Raw genomic sequence first — 19598 nt, 5'->3', positions numbered from 1 at the left:
CCCCAAATCCAGTCAATTCCACCTGCTAATTTTCTTCTCCATCTGTCCTTTCAGCATCTCTCATCTTCGAGCTGCCTCAGTTCCCATCTGGTCTTTGACTCTAGCCTTAATCCTCTTGGATCCAACTTCTATCTATCACCAGAGAAAACCGCTTTTTCTTAAGAAGCATTGATCCAATCAGGTCATTATTTCCTAATGTCCTTCAATGGATCCTATGGATACACTGTTGGCGTTTAGATTCTTCCCATGCAGGTACTGCCCTGCCCCTTGCGTTGTGGCTTTAGGAATACTGGAATATTGTTCTTAATAGTCAGACTGCAGGGACTGGGGATGTAGCTCAGTTGGTAGAGTGCCTGCCTAGCATGCACAAGGCCCTGAATTCCATGCCCAGAACCACCACCAAAAAAAAAAAAAAAAAGTCAACCTGGTGTGGGGCTTTGCAACCTCCCTCTACCTAGGAGGCACATCTTCTGCTCTCTGCATTCTTCCTGCAGAAGCTGAGACTTTACCTTGCAAGAAAGTCTTTCTTGAATCCCCGCCCATAGAAACATGTTCCTTGTACCAACACACTACACTGAATTGCCATCCATCTGCAGGCCTGTCTGCCTTTCGATTAGAGCAGGAGCTTACTGTATGAAATAAATGATCATATTTCATTGAATCTAAGATGCCATTAATTTTAAGACTCACCATTAAGTATCACTATCAACTACTCCATAACGTGCCATCGTTTATAGGACACATGAAAAGCATAACGATGTTAAAAAAAAAGAGAAGGAGTATAGAGATGTTACTAGCAAACAAAGGTACATATTAGAAATGGTGAACTACAGCTATGAATGAGGTGGAAAGTGGGTCCAAAAAAGCAACATAAAGGGGGCTGCACTCAGGGTGGAGACCTGGAAAACTGGAGGAGATGGTATGGGGCACCTAGCAGCAAGCCAAAAAGTAGTAGCTGGTCACTCACCCGTGATGTGCAACTGGTGCAGCCTATGATAGGCCAAGGCTGCATCACGCGCACTGCTCTTAGCTTCGTCCTCGAAGCCAGCTGCAGTGGCAGGGGTAGCCCGCCAGCGCTGGAAGACTTTCTTGAGCAGCCAGCGTACCAGGCGCAGCTTCTGCAGGCTGTAGCGGATCACATTCCAGGAGAGGCTACAGGCCAGGTCCAGGCGGGAGGTGGGCAGTGCCCGGCCCAACACTGACAGGCAGGTTTGTAAGTTGGCAGCAGCAGCTGCAAAATCCCCCTACAAAGCAGCAAAAGGATATAATGGTGACTGGCTTTGCTGTGGCCTTTTTGTTTTAATAGACTTCTACTCTCCCAACTTCATTATCAGAATCTGTCCTCATTAAGGAAAATCTGGGAAATTTCAGAAAGCTACAAAAAAAATTTATGTGTACACACACACACACACACACACACACACACACACACATAAAGAAACCATCCCATAGGGAGAAAAAAAAATCACTGCTGACTTTTGAGGTATTTCCCAGTCTTTTTACTAAATTGGACTGCAGTGTGTCTGTCTATCTTTGAGTAAATGATGGTCAGAGTTCCCCACACTAGATTTTACATGTAAGATGGTAACTCAGATTGAGATGAACTGCATTGTTCCTTTAGGGTTTTAGGTTCTCAAAAGTATGGTCCCTGGAGGCCAGTAGCATCAGGCCCAGGGAGCCTGTGAGAAATGCAGTCATGGGCCCTGCCCCAGACCTACTAAATCACAACCTCTGGTGTTAGGACCTCCAGGAGAATGTCATGTCTGAGGAAGTTTGAGACCTATGATTTTAGGCAAACGCACAGCTGAACTCCCCTAACCTGGAATCGCTCTGACAACCTGAGATGGTCGAATGGAGAGTTTACAGTGCTATATTAACACTGATGACCTCTTTCTCCTCTCCTTCTGCCAGGAGAAGCACCTGTGCTAAAGGTTTTTACAGGAAGCAGAATCCCCCACTTCTTTTGCTCTCTTTCCCTGGAAGGTTGGTTGTTCCCCAGGCCCAGTCTTTGGCTCTTGCCCCTTCAGTCCTACTAACCCAATTCTCCCCAAGCACCCTCTTGCAGTAGACATGCAACTTCCCAAACACGTGGGTCCTGATCCTTCTCAAACCCTACAGCCTGCCTCCTGATCACTGCTCACTCTACAAAGAGCGTTCTCATATTTCCAAGCAACATGGTCTAGAAAGAACACACAGCTTCTAGCCTCTCCCATGGTTGAGTCAACCTCACCATCATGTCCTTTCCTTTTATATCTATGTGTTTCTTTAGTTCTGGTTTTCCTTTAAATTCTAGGCCCCTGTCTTCACTTCTTACCTGGCTTATATCGGGAGCTTCCTAATTTGTTTCTGTGCATTTCATTTCTCCCTCCTCCAACTTACCCTTCACACTGCCGCCAGAATGACACCTGTCAAACATAAACCTGAACCTGCCTCTACGATATCCATCTTGGGAAATGGCTCCTCATCATGTCTATATTTTAGGACCCACAGCCAAGCCATGGTTGACATATCCAGCCTGGCCAATCTGATTCTCAACTGAAGGTCCTGCAGCTTGCAGGAGGGGAGAACAGGTTCGAGGTTAACTGCTGCTGAGGAATGTTCTGGTCCACACACCTCCTGAGAAGTATAACTCTCCGTTCAATGCTCTGAGTTGCCACTGAATCCTTCCCCTAAACACCCTTTGTTGATTTCAAATGAAAACTTTCAGCTAATTTTCCTGCTCAAAAACCTTCCCTGATTCTCCAGAGAATTAGATATGAAGCCCTAAATCGGTTACTGGTTCAGTTACAGTTCTCTCCAATTTGGGCCTAACCACACCACCGGTTTCTGCCCTCATTCTCTCTGCCACTCTGCATTCCAGGCATACCCACAGAACTTGCCAATTCCCAAATAGCCTCTCTCTTCATGCTGCTATCAGCTGAGATGGTCCTTCTGCAATGCCTGTCCTTCTAGCCCTGGACAGTCCCACCCACACCTCAGGTCCCCTCAGTCAGAACTCATCCCTTCAGCCCCAGAAGTACTTCATTCTTCCTGTCATGCCACAGACATCTTGTGTCCACAGCATCATCTATAAATAGGTGCCCTCTCCTCTGAGTTACCACAGCAGCTGCCACAGGTCTTCATCCATAATGGGGACTCAATTCCAATCCCTGAATTCTTTGCCAAGTTTTGGGGAGGATGAGAAAAAGTGGATAACAGAACTTACCCTGGCAAGGTCCAGGTCCGCCTGCTTCCGATGCCTCCAGAATGTGACTGAGGAACGGGAATGTGGCCGGATCACTGGCTCTCCATGGACCAGCAGCTTCACAAAGACACTCAGGACAATGACACCATTTACCAGCCATAGGAGGAGCGTTGGCATCATCCAGTCAAACCAGCCTCCAGAACCTAAAGAGGGGTATCTCAGTTAAGCTGCCAAGAGTGCCTTGTGGAGCAGCCAGGCAACTAACAGATCCCAGCAGTATGACATCCATGAGCCTTCTACCTCGTCTTCAGAAGAAAGGGCAGAAAATTTCATAGCCTAAATAGAAATCCTGTAGTCCTTGACACCATGGAGCTGAGTGCCATAAAAATCTTAGTCAAAGAGGGTTATATTGGTTTTAAAACTCAGGTACGAAAAATATCAACTCCCCCCAAAAGGTACCATCCCCACCCTCCCACTTGCCCAACCCCAGGGTACAGGCTCCTCGTTTGTTTTGCTCTTTCTGACTGAACTTCAGTTTGCCTCGTTATTTCTACAATGTAATTTATGCCAGCCCCCATCAGAAGCAAGAAGCCCACCACTCCTTTGTGATCTGGTAGATATGTCGTGCGGTTTGTACACATGACTTGCCATAACAGTACACTACACCCAGGTGGCATGAGGGGCCCCCTACCTACCTGACTCAAATGACAGTACACTTCGGCCAGAGCCTGTGTACGGGTGCTGGTCAGAGTCATGGGCCCCGCCCCATTGTAGCAGGGAAGTCAGGGGGTTAAAGGAGAGGCCCAGGAAGGTGAGGACACACAGCAGAATTCGAGAGCGGTCTACCATGCCCAGTGCAACAGGAGGAGAGTCCGGTTCATCTTTGACCTTCAAAACAGGGCCTCAGGGTTGGAATACTGGGTGGGTTTTTACTTTCACATATCATACATCAGGAATCAGACTGTGAGGTTTAAGTTCAAGACCACTAATTCAGACAGGAATAAAAACAGGAGGGAGTTAACAAGTCCATAATTCATAAATGACTGCTCAAATATTAGAGCACTCTTCCTCTTGCCAAAAAAGTACATGTTTCAAAGAACAAAGGCAGAGAGATTTCTTTTAAAATAGTCCATTTCCAAAAAAGAGAACATACTGCATGATTCTGTTTCTGTATAATTTCAGAGGAGCCAAAACAAATCTAAGTGACAGGAAGCTGATGGATCAGTAGCTGCCTGAGGCTGGAGAGGGGTGTGTGAACTGTCTGCACAGGTGCAAAAAAAGAGCTTTGGGGTTGATGGAAGGACTCTTTACATTTTGATTACAATGACAAGCTACATAGGTGTGCACATGTAAATGTATTAAAACTCCTAGCCCTGTACTTTTAAAATAGGTATGTGTTGCTGGGTACAGTGGCAGATGCTTGAATCCCAGCAACCTGGAAGCCGAGGCAGGAGGATCACAAGTTCGAGGCCAACCTTATCAACTTACCAAGACCCTGTCTTAAAGTAAACGGTAAAAAGCACTGGGGGTCTGGGGTTATACCTCAGTGACAGAGCGCTTGCTTAGGGTGTATGAGGCACTGGGTTTGATCCTCAGTACCACATAAAAATAAATAAATAAAATCAAGTTATATATATAAAAAACAAAAAAAACCCAAACCAGAGATGTAGCTCCATGGTAAAGCACTCCTGGGTTCAATCCCCAGTACATTAAAAAAAAAAAAAGTGTATTTTATATATTTTATTGCATTTAAATTTTATTTCAATAAAGACAATTAAAAACCATGCTTCAGCATGAATCTACCTAAAGGAGTGTGCCTGTTTTAAAACTGGAACATTGCTTTTCCCTCCACTCCCATTTTACAGAGCTGGAGACAGAGGATCTGGTAGCCTATGAGGTCCACAGTGATGGAGGAAAGAAGGATGGAGTCAGATTTCCCAAATCCTCCCTGAGTCCTAAAGTGTACATATTTTAATATTTTAAAAACCATTTGAAAATTTTTGATGAGTCAGAAGCCTATTTAATTCAATTTATATGTCATAAGGCTTGTTGCTACCAAACAGAATTACATTTACAAAATATTTCAAAAATAGAACTTCTTTAGTAAAAGAAAGATACAAAAACAGCTTAGTCAAAAATGTACACTAGAATGAAACTTTGTGCTTTTAGAGTCAGAATCTGCCAATGTCAAAATATAGTACAAGGACCCAGTGGTCTCCCTCTATAGGTTCCCAGGAAGATCGTTAGGCTCAGAGTCTCTTTTAACTAATTCCATTAAACTTCAATTGCCAGGGGCTTTTATTGACAATTAAAAGCCCTTGGTTGGAATGTTCTGTAAGATCGCAAACTGTAGTCATTTCCGGAAAGAGGACCCAGAGGTAGCCTCATCCTAAACTGACTGATCAGCCTCACAGAGTGGTCTTGCCAGGACCATTAGAGGAGAGAAGTAATGAGGCGCCTCTAGTAACTCCCAGAGCCCACCCCACCAACAGCTGCTTTGTGTCCTGGTTCTAGTTCTGGTATTCATTCTTTTCTGATGGGGCTTTTCAGAAGTTCAGTTAAACCTGAGGGACAGTCCCCTGCCACCCCCAACAGTTTTCTCTTCTTTATTCTCCAGGATTTGGGCTAATTTCACAGACTTCCTGTTTCTCTATGGCTTGTGCTCTCTTAACAGTTGGACTGGCCTCCTCTCTAAGGCCTCCTCACAGTTTTCTTAGTGAGGATATGGAAGATATTCAAGGGTCAGGGGATTTCAAAAGCTTGTACCTTTGCATCATCCAATAGAGGACTTCCTGGCTCAGAGTCAATGGAGTAGGGGGAGAAGCCAGCCTGGGACCCGGAGTCGGAGGCCGGGGGAGACATCAGAAGAACATTCTGATTAAAGTCATCAATCTTCAGGTCCACATCATTGTCCACCAGGCTGCCCAGGTCGATGCCCTTTAGGAGCTCTGCAAAGAAACCCCACGGAGAAAGTGATCTGTGTTTATAGAGCCCCACCTAGGCTGGGACTGGGCTGGGTGGGGCTTCTTGAATAAAGGAAGCCTGATATCCCTTTCTCAATGGGTACACTTACTGTTTTTCTGGTTTGCCAGCTTCAGCACCATGTTCTCTTGGCGCAGTTTATGATTGACCTGCTGCAAGTACTTGATGTAATCAATAGCCTTTCTCAGAACACCGGACTTGTGCATCTGGGAAGGAAGACCAGTGAAACACAATGAAGCCAGGGCAGGCCAGAGTTGACAGAGTACAGCCTCAGAGCTTGTGGGTGGGGAACATGGCTGTGAGGTGCAAGATGCTGGTTGGGCTGTTGGTTACCTGGAACAAGATACTCCCTATCTCCAAACCTCACCTTCCTTTCCATAACATGGGGATAATAATAGCATGTAGATCACATAACCCTTAGCAGTGAGGGCTAAGTGAGACAACATGTGTAGAGCTCAGCCTTGAGCCTAGCATGTAATCAGCACACAACACATACTAGCTATTATTCCAACTCCTTATATAATCCTAGCACCAAAGCAAACTTTAAGGAAAACAAAAGTCAAACAAAAGACCAGAGAACTGGGCTGGGGATGTAGCTCAGTGGTGGAGGTGCAGCTCAGTGCTAGAACACTTGCATAGTTAGATCCCTAGCTCTGAACTAAACAGACTAACAAAAATCAGAGCATCCTTGGACTATCTTAAGTAAAGGTATATGCTTCTACTTAAGATACATACCTTGTACAAATATTTGTAGGGTACAAGGAAAATAATGAAACTTTCTTTCAAAATAAGGGTGAAGACAAACAGATAATAGGTTTAAGAAAATCTATTTGTCAGGAGAGACAGTCATCAAAACACTAGAAATATGTGAAAAATGAATTTCTTCTATTTGCTATTGGTCATAAACCCAATCTCTCCTCTCTCTCTCTTCCCTAAAAGGTAAAAATATTGTTAGCCACCCTGAACACAGCTAAGAAAATGCCAGCAATGCCCTCAGCTGCTTCCGAGCTGCACACAGGCTGTATCTGGCCACCGGTGAGTGGCAGGTGTCTCTGCCTGTGAAGCTAGAGTCCATGGTCCCAGCACACTCAAGGACTCAAAGGTCCCATCAGATCACTACCTTACCAACCCTCATTAATCTTATGTTAGTTGATACTTTATAATACTGACAAACACCCAGATGCTTTAAGAAAGCACCTCTAACTCATTCTTGCAGACACTCAACTTAAGTCTGGGACTTCCCCACCTCCCATAGCAAAGACAAGTGGCACCTACCTTGGCATCTGTCCCCATAACCAGGTCCTTCAACTCAATGATTTTGTCATTGATGGAGGAGCGATATCGCTTCTCAATGATATTGTGTGTTGTCCTTCTTTCTCCTTCTTTAGGGGGCTCCAGTTGCTTGACTCCCCCTGGTACCTGCTTAATGGGCACTTTCTCTTGCCCCATCATCACAGGCATTGTGGTGAGAATGGTCCCATTGCTGCCCACCAGGGTCTAGAGCAGGGGAGAAATAGCCCTTCATCAGTTTGAGGAAAGCAACCTCACAACACAGAGCTGCTTGCTGGTCAAGTCACATCATCGGGCAATGTGTCATGTGATTGGAGACCCTCCTTGGGTTAATTTAGGTCCCCAAAGGCCTCAAAGTCATGACACCTCAGTTACTACCTCCCTTTCACCATGGATAAATTATACCACTAGAGGACTAAGATGACTAAACTTGGCTCGACTTTTAATACAGGGAAGCAAGTTACATGATTTTGCTTTGCTGTCAAGTTGTTAACCACCTCTGAACCCTCAAACTGTTAACCACTTCTCAGTGAACCACATTAGTGGGCACCAGAGAAAACTTTCTCCTGTTATATGACACTTTTCCCCCCTCTCAAATGACAATTAAGTAAATTACTACATTTCTTTCTATAATTTTTTTTCCTCAAAGAGCTCAAGGGCAGAATAGACACTCTCAATTTGAGTCATTTTATTTAAAAAATAGGTCAGCCCTAAGGGCTTCCCCTCTTTTATTTCTCATCTCTGCTTTCCCCTCTTATTTTTGTACAAATTTTAGTTTTATTTTCTTTAATAAATGGCTCCAATATCCAAGTGGCTAATAAACAAATAAAAAGCCGCTCAGCTTCTTTAGTCGTCAAGAAATAATTTACACCTAACAAAAGTCAGAAATCTTAAGTTTAGATCTTGCTAAGTTTTACGACATACCATGTGCATAACCACCCAGGCCAGGCTGCAGACCTCTCCCCTTAGCAAGTTCCCTCCTGCCCTCCCCTGTAGTCGCTGCTCTCACTTTATCGCCACAGCTGTTTTGCCTCTTCTTGAACTTAATGTTGGAATTATCAGTGTGAACCCTTTTGATAGGCTTCTTTTGCTCCATACTATTTTTGAGGTTTACCCACATGGTTCTATGCATTAATAGTTCTATTTCTTACTGACTGGCACACTTTAATTGTATGAATATATTATAAGTTGTTTATCCATTCTCCTGTGGACATTTGAGTTATTTCTAGCTCTTGACTTTTATGAATAAAGCTAATGCTTCCAAATTTTATTTCACCGCTTACTCAACCAGACTGGTTTGTCATAGGACACTGAAAGTGGCGGAGACCCTACAATTAAAGGTTGAATGTGTTCCATGTTCCCCACCTTTGTGCCCCTCCCTACCTGATGCCCCTAGCGTGCTTCAGAAGCCAAACCTCCACAGGCAGCAGGACCTAAGAGGTGATGGTCCTGTGAGGAGTAGCTGCTCTGGAACAGAGGCTGCTCTAGTGCTCTCTCCACCCCTTGCAGATGCCAGGATTCCCATCTAACACTAGCGGCACTTTTTTAAGGGAAAACAAAATTAAATCAAGGTGATATTTACAATTTGACCAAAATATTCTACAGAGCTTCTAACATCTACTCAGCATGTGGACTTCACTACCTTTGAAGCCTAACACCTCCAAGAAAGGAGGTGAAGGGCAGAGGGCGGAGGGTGGAGGGCAGGGGAGGAGGAAGCTCTTACTGGTACTTGAAGGGCAGCTGTCTGGATGGGGGTGGTGAGGGCCGTGAGGGCTGGGTTCTGGACTGCAGCCATGACAGGGCTACCATCTGTCTTCAGTGTGGTCAAAACAAGGGAATCTGTCTTGATGATCTGAGGCTGGACCAGGACCTAGATGGAGAGGGAAGAAAAGGAAAAGGAAGGTAACATTACTTTTCTTATTTCATATTTACTTCTTACTGCATAGATACTCCAAGAAAGAAAATATGCTTTGCATGAAACTAAGGATCAAAAAATACCAGGAAATCTCATAGAAATCATTCAAAAGCTGGCCATTTTGTGTAGCTTGAACACTGGCTGATGGGGAGAAAGGGGACAATTAAAGAGGATCCTGGGTATTCATGTTTCGAGGCTTTGAGGAGGGTGGTGCTAGCAGCCTGGCAGGAGCACAGCAGGGATCAGTCAAGGTGGATAGTACAGGGTGACAGTTCTGACTTTATAAAGACTCAGGAAAGCCAGGAACATGCCTTAGATGCAAAAATGATAAGTCTGATTTTTTCAAAAAAAGATAAATTAGTTTGGTAGTAAAAAATAGAGTTTACTATAAAAACAACATGCTTTTCTATAAAAATAATACACATTCCTCCCCTAGAAAGTAAAACATGTTCAGTATTCATTACAGAAAATAGGGAAGGGCTGGGGATATAATTCAGTTCATAGAGTGCTTGCCTGTCAAGCACAAGGCCCTGGGTTCAATCCCCAGAGCCACCCAAAAAAAAAAAAAAAAAAAGGGGGAAATTTTCTGGCTACTTGGAAGTCTGAGGTAGGCGGTATCTCAAGTTCTTGGTCAGCTTGGGTAACTTAGAGAGGTTTTTTTTTTTAGATACAAATTACTTTATTAATGTATAGTTTCCATTTTATTTGACAGATCTAAAGCGAAAACATACTGAAATAGGTATTAGGTAAACAGGCATTCCTCACTTGCCATCTTTGTAATTTTCATAAATAAGCTGGTTAAAACTAGTGAGAGGAAAAGATATAACTATTTATGTTGATATAAATCACAAACAAAAGATATATATTTAAATATCTGTATTTAAATATGTATATGCAAATATACATACATATATTTAAATATATATAACAGCTCTCCATAGCATTAATTTTGCATTAGAGTTTTAAAAAAGATTGCATATAATAAGTACCTTAATATGATCCATATTCACTATCCATGGATCTAGTAGGACAAGAAAATGCTGACTTCTTAACTGCTCCCAAGTTTTGGATACTTTGTTTTGAGTGTTTTAGAAAAATTACACCTGTTCTCATTTTCAAACAGTAATGGTGGTAGTTTTCTATCAGGCTCATAAATCTTCCTCATATCACTTTTAGTGGGTGGATAGCTATACATTTTTATTATGGTTACATATATGAGTATTTAGCAGAGGAGAAACTGCTCTGTTGTTTCTACAACAAGCAAAAGATGTAAGACCAAGACTATCACAAAATGTTGATAAAATGGGAATTGAATCAATTCAAACTATGGAGCCTAACATTTTCCCCAAAGCATTAGATAATATAAATAAGTCTTTTTACCCGCATAATAAGACCTATTTATATATTTCTACAAAAGGATTTTGAAAACATTTTTCTCATAATTTCCCCTATTATTTAGTGTATGATCTGTGCTTATCATAACAATTTGTTAGTAATTATTAAAATATCACTATAAAGAATGACATAATTTTATATATATATTTGCAGAGAGTTCAGTGCATAAGTTCATTTACATGTAACCCAAATATATTTGTTGCCTTAATACAAACACGATGACTTTTGGTAATTCTTTAACTTTAGCCGAACAAGTTGAAATTAAGAAATTTCATTCTTACCTTGTAATGTATTTAAAAATTCTTGGGTTCATTTTGTAAGGTTATTAGAGTACAACTAATTAACCAAATTTTAAGTACATTAAATACTCTACTATAAAATATATTCCCAAGCAGGATACAGCTATCAAGTATTTGTTGCTATTTTATTCTATAAGCTTTTCTATATATGTAGTACTTCAATATTATATTTGTATACCACTATGAAAAACCATACCTTCTTTTTGACCACTACTACAGTAGAGTATTACATGTTTTAAGGAAGTGAGTGACTTTATTTGGGGAGGATGTGCTTTGAAAGAACAAATTTGTCAAGGCACAAAAGGATATGTACTACAAACTGAGAAGCATAATTAATAATTAAATGGATTTACTTATTTGAAAAGACATCATCCCAATTCCCTGTTAAATGAAATGAACCATCAACTTTGATTTAGTTGTGTTTCCAATAAGTGCAAATAGTATGTAATGAAGCATCTCTTTTAGTCATAGGGATCATGTGAGAAAATGCAATTTACATTGTATGTATCATGGCCTATAGTCTTTTATTTTAAAATTTAAATTGTTTTTTGACTCACTATTAAAATCAATATTAAATCTTTTAAGTAAATTGTACAGCAAATATTGGAGAAAACATTCTAATGGAATAACCTGTAAAATATCTACCTCTACAAACTAAACATCTAAGATATTTAACATATTTTTTTAAAAATAGCTGGTTTTGTTCTACAGTGTCTGTAATAGAAATTTTAACAAGCAAGTTCCCTCTTTTCGTTTGTTTGCTATTATATTGGAGACACAAATAGAAAGGATTGCGTTCTCATAAATGGCTGGAGAAACATCTGTAGAATTAAGTTATTCCACAGATTCATTGGGTATAGATTCCATAGATTCATTGGTATTGTTATTTTGAGACAAATAAATTAAATAAATAAAATAAATAATAATAATAAATTAAATAAATAAAAAAGGACTAGGGGTATAGCTCGGGGGTAAGAGTACTTTTGCCTAGCATGTGTGAGGTTCTAGGTTTAATCTCTAGCACTGGGGAAAAAAAAAAAAAAAAAAGAAGATAGGGAAGATAAAATTTTAAAGAAAATCATCTGAAAGATACCAATTTGGTATATTTCTTTCCAGTTTCATACCCATTATGTGTCCACAATCACTATCCCAGCCTTTCTGAAGGGTAGAGTGCCACTGTGGCTCTACAGACAGTCTCAGCCAGGACGCTGTACACTGCTCACAGGTGCATCCTGGGGCCCAAGTGCCCCTAGCAACCCTACCAGCTGTTCCATGTATACTCTGACTGGTCCTTCTTAGTACATAGGCCACATTTTCAACCAAGGACCAGGCAACAGTCCAACTTCCTTGAACCCTTTTCATCCACCTACCGGGACCTGCTGCACCTGGGGTGCAGCAACTGTCTGCACTGTGGCCGGAGCAAGGGTCTGCAGCGTGCCATTGGCTGTTTGTGTCAGCACCCGTTGTGCCTGTACGGTCTGCACCTGCTGCTGGATGGTGACTGGCTGCACCTGGGAGGAAGTCACCAGGCTTTGGACTTGAGGCTGAAGGACTTGGAGGAAAAGGAGAAAAAAATCACATGGATGAGGAATGCATGCTGTCACTGTTGCTGCAGCAGTAACCCAAGGATGGAGTACTGCATAATGACTCCAGCTTCCCACCTGCTGCTGAAGATGTGCACAGCCATTTACAAGCTGGTTTAGAGCATAAGAACATCCCATAAGGGCTGCATCAATTTCTGAGAGAACGACTACAAATTGTTTTATTACTCTGGGTGTCAGGGTGGAGGTAAGGGAAGCTAATCGGCAAATGACTGCACCCAGCAAGAGAGTTAATAGATGCTGAGAATCAACAACTCTCCAGGGGCTCCTATCCTCCCATCCCTTCTAGATGGAAAATGTGCTCTGGGACGATGATCTCGGCTTTTTGCCTTTATTCCCCCTCCCCAATTCTCAAAACCCATTGAACAACTATCAGAGTCTTTCAAATTCAGAGCAATACTCATCATTCCCAGGGCTCCCCACAGTCCCTGGGATGCAGTACACCCCAGAAAGAACAAGCACTTCAGCAACTCACTCACTCATCACACACAGAGCCTGCCAAGAGGCCTGCAACTCAGAAACAGGGCCTATTTTAAAGGTCGTACTCCACAGTGGACACTCAGGAGTTGTTTGCTGAGTGAATCATTTCCACCTATGGGTGTGCAGGCCTGGCTGCTGCCTAGCCAAGTTTCAGGCCTAATTTTTTTCAAGACCGAACCTCTAGTTACTAGGATGGCTCCGTGTCAACCACGCCTGTTGGCCTCTTTGACCAAGTACGCTTGAACTATGCCCAGTAGATATTAAGGTCTTTGAGGAAGCAGAATGTAAAACATTCCTGCACCAGTTCATACTGCCACTCATCCACACAGGACCATACTGATGTGTCCTCAAAGAGGACAAAACTATCTGCATGGGTGGAAAACGGGCACAAACTCTGGAGCCACCTAGCAACTCCACGTCTAATATTGGAATCACCTTGAAAGCTGGTGGCTGCATTCTGGTATATCAGAGGCTGCTGGATGATCCTCGTCTGTGGAGAAGTGCTGAACGTCGGGGTGATCATTACTGTCTGCTGCTGCAGCTGAGCTGCCGGTTGAGGCTGGGGCTGGGGCCGGGGCTGGAGAACGGGAGTTGCCCTCGGTGGGGTGGGAACTGCAGTAGCAGGGACCTTGACCTGTAGGGCTGGAGCCTGGGGGGAGGTAGCCGAGGGAGAGAAGGAAGATAACGGGACCTGGCTGAATGACCGCTGCATAGAGGGGTCCACGGCTCCACCACTGCTGCCCCTGCCATTGCCACTGCTGCTGGCACTACTGTTGCTGTTACCACCACTGCCAGGGAAGGAGCCACACAGCTGCTCTGAAAACAAGTCAGGAAACTCTCCCACTTGATTGCTGACGAACTGCAGCATCTCTGTGAACAAAGGAAAAGGAGTAATGTTATTGCCACCCTAAATATTAACTTTCAGACCTCCTTAGCAACCGAAGCATAGGGGCTGGGGTGTAGCTCAGTGGTGGACTGCTTGCCTAGCAAGCTTCAGGCCCCAGGTTACATCCCCAGCATGAAAGAAAAGATGGGAGGGCAGGGAAAGAAAAAAGAAAGAAAGAAAAGAAACTGAGGCATGAAAATCTAATGGCTTTTCTAAAAAGCAGAAATGGGTCAGGAGACAATGAGGCAGAGGGTGGGCAGTTACTGTCCTAAGGCTTTGAAACGCAGCAGCATTAGCCTGTGAGGCCACTCCTATCTCAGCACTGTTTTTTTTTTTTTTTTTTTTTGGTACTAGGGATTGAACCCAGGGGCACTTAACCCCTGGGCCACAAGCCACATCCCCAGCTTGTTTTATATTTTTTATTTAGCTAAGTTGCTAAGGTTAGCTTTGAACTTGTGATCCTCCTGCCTCAGACTCTGGGCTGCTGGGATTATAAGCATGTGCCACCGCACCCAGCAGCACTGCATTTAGTGGCAGTGAAGAAGCCATGTGGGTCTGCTGTAGCTGTGCCGACCCCACCTCTCCCTAGCTCCTTTCCTCCTCACCAGGCAAGCTCTGGGCCTCCTCTCCATTGTGCCCTCAGAATGCTCAGGAACGATGAAGTTGATGACCCCCAAGTCAGGGATCTTTAGGGGTAGAAAGAATGGAAAGATCATATATGAAGTCCAGAGCAGGGAAATAACTTGACCAAGATCACACAACTCGTTGGAGCACAGCTAGGGTCGGAACCAGTCCTCCACTCTCCACTTTGTTCTCCTATTACACTGCAGAGCACTGCTGGGAGGCCTAGGCGAAAGCAGACTTCCCTTGCCCTGGACTCCATGCTCTACAGGCTGCCTCTAGCCTTCCTCTGGCTACACCCTTTCCCTGTGGGCAAGGAGTCTATGGGACCAGAGGGATGTGTCCACCTGGAGACCATGTTCCCCCTTCTATATCATGTTCCAAGTACCTGTAACGCCTGAAATTCCAGTCCAAAAGGGTTCAAGCCTGCTTCCAGGGATTCTTCCCTGGTCCTCCCAAAGGCTTACCCAAACCTAACCTGTTCCATGACTAATAATTTATCTCTCACGATTTCTTCCTTTTCTTAAAGCTGCTCCCTACTAGGAGCCTAAGGCCTTAGTTTTGTCTCACTTATTTTCAGATCTACAATTCTCTACACTATACAAATTCCTTCTCTTTTTCTCACCCTAATACATCCCCAAAAAGCTACTGCTTGTTCTTGAATGGTGGTCCCTTCTCTCCAAACTCTCAAGGCCATAGGATGCTCTGATTTGGGCACCAAACCAACCACCATCACCATGGTAACAAAAAAGCACCACCACCATTCATGCCCCCAAGCCTCCACCAGCATGTCCCTCCCACACCTTTGGTACTGTGCGTGTGTGTTGGAGGGGTTGTCTGGAGTATGAAGCAGAACACTGAGGCGGGTGTGCGAGGAGGAGGGTCTAGACTGGACTCCATATGGGATCACTTGAGCTTAGCATTTCAAGATCCGTACCATAAATATTCAGTCAGTTCAACCTGCTGGGTAAAACAGCATTTCTGCAGACTAAATTCCTACAGTGGTACTACTTACCAATATCTAGACACTCTGCTCTGTCCTCACACTCTGCTCTGTCCTCAATCAGCCTGTTATGTGCAGGAAGAAGTGGGCAGATTGCCTGGGCAGATTGCCAGAGATACTGCAACTCATACCAACCAAGTCCAATTTCTTGTACATGATTCAACTAAGAAATGTCCTCAAATTCAGCACAAAATCTAAAAAAACACAATCTAGTGCTCATACAAGTATAAAACAAGATTATAAAAAGCTTTAAGAAAATGATCAAGAGAAACTTAATAATTCGTTGAGCCTTCCAAAATGTCCCCAAATCCCAGCTTTCTGGGAAATCAACATAGAGGCCTATTTTCAGAGGCCCTCACCGACTACCTGTTTTTCCCATGGAAAGCTGAGGAAAACAGAAGGCGGTGGTGGTCTGGTGGATAGGCACAGGCCTTGGTGTCATGTGGGCCTTGGTGCGTATCTCAAGAAGCCAGCCCGACCAGCTGTGTGAATGTAGACAAGTTACTCCTTTCTATGTTCAACTTCCTAATGACAAAAGGCAGTCTAGAAAACACACACTTAGCTTCTTTGCTCTGAGAATTAATAAGATAATTTACACAAAGAGCTTGGTGAGGGGTAGGCCCTTAGGAAGTTCCCTATTTGTGGTCCATCTAGAGTACCCACTACACAGGCACTTGGGCCCGCTTATCTCATCTCATCAAGTACTCTCAAAACCCTTTTGTGGGGGAAGACAAGCTGGTGTACAAAGGTCGCAGGCTTAGTTCATGAAGCAGGTTGAGAGTACGTAGGTAGATGGAACGAGATTGCTTAAATTAAAAAAAAAAAAAAAAAAAAATCTCTTTCAATCCTCACACAGAAAGCTCCAGCAGAGACATCTCCAGGCAGCCAGGTCAGGACTAGTGGTGTGGAGGGGCTGTTAAGAAGTGCATTTACAGAGAGGACTGACAAGTGGCTCTGGAGCACCTCTGGGGTAGGGGCAGGGAGCATCGAGCCTGCAGGCCAGGGAATGGGAGGCCTGGAGAACCAGGGTGCAGGCCTGGAGCATTGACTCCTGCGCAGTGACTCCAAGCTGCATGCTGTAGGAGCATCCTAATGTCTCCTCGCTGCTGCTCCCTGCTCTGATAATTCATGCTTTGTGATTACACAGGCTCTCATGTCCACAGAGGGTCATGAAACCCAGAAAAGGGAGGCCTGGGAGAACATTTACGGAACTTTGAAAATGAAGTTCAGTTTCCTGCTGCAGTCCGCAGGGCCAGAGATAGGTTTCCTGGGAGCTGGGGAGGCACACCCAAGCTCATTACTGCTCCAAGTCACATTTCTGTTTTAGGCTGCTTCTTAGACTTAGGGTTAAATTGCTTAACAAAGTATGCAGGGACTCAAGAAACTATATCTGGGTTCTGGTTTCTTTAAAAGCATGTAACCAAAATTAGAGGCTCTGGTTATAATCCATGCATCACAGGCAGCCCTTGTCTCATCTACAGGTATCCCAAATTCATCTGTACTTTATGGCGCTTGTGACCCAGAGGTAGCAAATTACTGCTGCCCAGCTCAGCCCTGTAATACCTATTTCGAGTAAGATAACCTGAAATCTGGTCAGACTCATTTTGGTTAGAAATAAGGAATCCAAAACTCCCAGATGGGGCAACAGTCTCTCCAAACTGCAGTGAGTCAGTAATTCTTGAGTAGGTATTTGTTACCTAGCCCTGTTCAATAAGCTGTGTATTGGTTTACAAAGGTCTCCCTGACCCCCCATCCCTTCCTCTCTTTCTTTTTTTGTAGTTTTGGGGATTGAGCCCAGGACCTTGCATGTGCTAGGAGAGCACTGAGCTATCCCCAGTTCTTTTTATTATTTTATTTTGAGACAGGGTCTCACTGAGATGCCCAGCCTGGTCTGGAAATTGCTATTCTCTGGCTTCAGCCTCTCAAGCAGCCAAGATTACAGTCATATGCCACCAGCCTGCTCATTTATTCCTTTTGGTTTTGCTTTTATTCATTTATTTTTTTCCTTCTGGTTCATTTATTTTTATATTTTATATTTATTATATCCTGGTGTTAGACAACATCTTTAAAAAGTAATCATAAAAAAAATTCATTACAGAAAAATTTAGAAGAGTTAAATGAAGAGAACAAAAATCAAAATCCAGTAATTCTACTACCCTGAGACATCCACTGACAGTATTTTGATGTGTGTATCCTTCCAGACTTCTTCCTATGTGAGACTTGCTTATATACACAAGCACGCACATACATGCAAATGGTTTTGCAAAGATGAGATTCCACTCAAAATACTAATTGGTACCCTGTTTGTTTGCTTAATAGAACATGAAGAGCATTCAGTGTCAACCATTATGAATACGATATTTTTTGAAAAGTACCACAAATACTAAATTGCACTGGTACACTGGATTGATTTAGTCACCTAGTGATAATAGCTGCTTTCATTTTTTCAGCATTAACAATTCTTAACAAAAATCCTGGACAAAAATCATTTTCCATTTATCATTTTCTTGGGATGAATCCCCAGAAATGAGATGGTTGGGTAAAGGAGAGGGACATGTGCTTTTGGAAGGGCTACAATAATCTGTGCTCTCACCACTGTCTCCCCATGTCTGTTTGACAGTGGATAAAACCAACAGGTCGTTGTTTTGTTTTGCATGGTTAAATACTACATGAGGTAAATGTCTTTTTCTATCTCAATTGTATTGACCATTTGTATTTCTTCCATTATAAATTGCCTGTTCTTGACCTTTATTTTTCTGAGTTGTTTCTTTTTACTAGTTTGAATTTTTTCATATATTATAGATATTTGTTGTTTCTTATATATGTTTCTAAATATTTCACTCATTGTTATTTCTTTTTAAATTTGTTCAGAAAAAAAAAAGACATGGGGATTCAGAGTCACCATATCCAAGCTTTGTATCTTGGGGTTAGATTTACTTCACTGAACTGCAGTTTTCTCATCTGCAAAACAAGGTTTACAATTATAGCTAACTCATGGAGTTACTGAGATATAATTCATGTAGAATCTAAAGCAGGGCACTGATTTAACTCGTTCTGAAAATGTGAATTTGTTCCAATACATCAGATGTATCAGGAACAATTTGAGCATAGCATGAAGTTGGCATCTGTTTATACATGAAAGAAACACTAGAAAATACAGACAACCATACCCAGCTGACGTGAGCCATGGAGAGATGCACGAAATACACATGCACCTCTCAAATCCACCAGCTCCCTCAGGTCACTGCCTGTGTTATGAACCACACCCATTTATAATGGTGCCAGAACATTCCATCAGACTTCAGACAGCCCTCCTTCTGCCATTTCACAGTAACTCACACACTGTCACCCAATGATACCCACACTTCCACAAGCAAACCTCAGATCTTTTTCAAGACTAAATGCCTAATTTATTATGGTATTTATATATCTCTAGGCCAATTACTTGTAAAGCCATGATATTTTATTAGGTTCCTGTTTTAAAAAAAAAAAAAAGAATGAAAGAAAAAAGTATTTTCTTTCCCCCTTTTCACTTAGGGTGTTTTTGAGTATCATGACTCTAACCCCTTTGCAAGATTTTGTGTAGCACAGTGATTAAGGGAATGTACATGTTGCAAATTCATATACAGAACTGTCTATATATGAATTTTAATATTACATAATGAAATTACATGGTTGTGTTGTTCTTTAAAGAGTTGCACCCCCAAGATTATAGGGATATTCATCTAAACTTTGGCTTCCTTTTTCTGTTGTTGTTCATTTAATCTCTCATATTATAGCTGCTCCACAAACCCAAGAACATAGAAATAAATAAGTAGAATGTGATGTGTGTATACAGGCTGTGTGAGAATGAGATGGACCATAACCAATGATCCAGAGAGAAGAAGGTAAATGCAAAATCCAAATCCAGTAAGAATCCCCCCGAAGCATCCAGAACTCTCT

General features: G+C 42.7%; 1 protein-coding gene across 1 annotated transcript in view; it reads right to left on the bottom strand.

Moving 5' to 3' along the window:
- Positions 1–19598, bottom strand: part of SREBF2 (sterol regulatory element binding transcription factor 2) — a 60332-nt gene that overhangs the window by 23001 nt on the left and 17733 nt on the right. Inside the window, exons 2-10 of the mRNA XM_079141211.1 lie at positions 13582–14016; positions 12436–12617; positions 9180–9326; positions 7442–7663; positions 6258–6372; positions 5951–6132; positions 3880–4072; positions 3206–3387; positions 968–1244 (exon numbers count right to left, since the gene is read on the bottom strand). Of these exons, the coding sequence (XP_078997337.1) occupies positions 968–1244; positions 3206–3387; positions 3880–4072; positions 5951–6132; positions 6258–6372; positions 7442–7663; positions 9180–9326; positions 12436–12617; positions 13582–14016 (1935 nt within the window). The remainder of the gene's footprint in view (positions 1–967; positions 1245–3205; positions 3388–3879; positions 4073–5950; positions 6133–6257; positions 6373–7441; positions 7664–9179; positions 9327–12435; positions 12618–13581; positions 14017–19598) is intronic.

Source organism: Sciurus vulgaris (genome assembly GCF_902686455.1).
Source record: "Sciurus vulgaris genome assembly, chromosome: 5".
NCBI classification, from domain to species: Eukaryota; Metazoa; Chordata; class Mammalia; order Rodentia; family Sciuridae; genus Sciurus; species Sciurus vulgaris.
The sequence above is the reverse complement of the archived record's forward strand: the minus strand, read 5'-3'. Positions and strand labels throughout refer to the sequence as shown.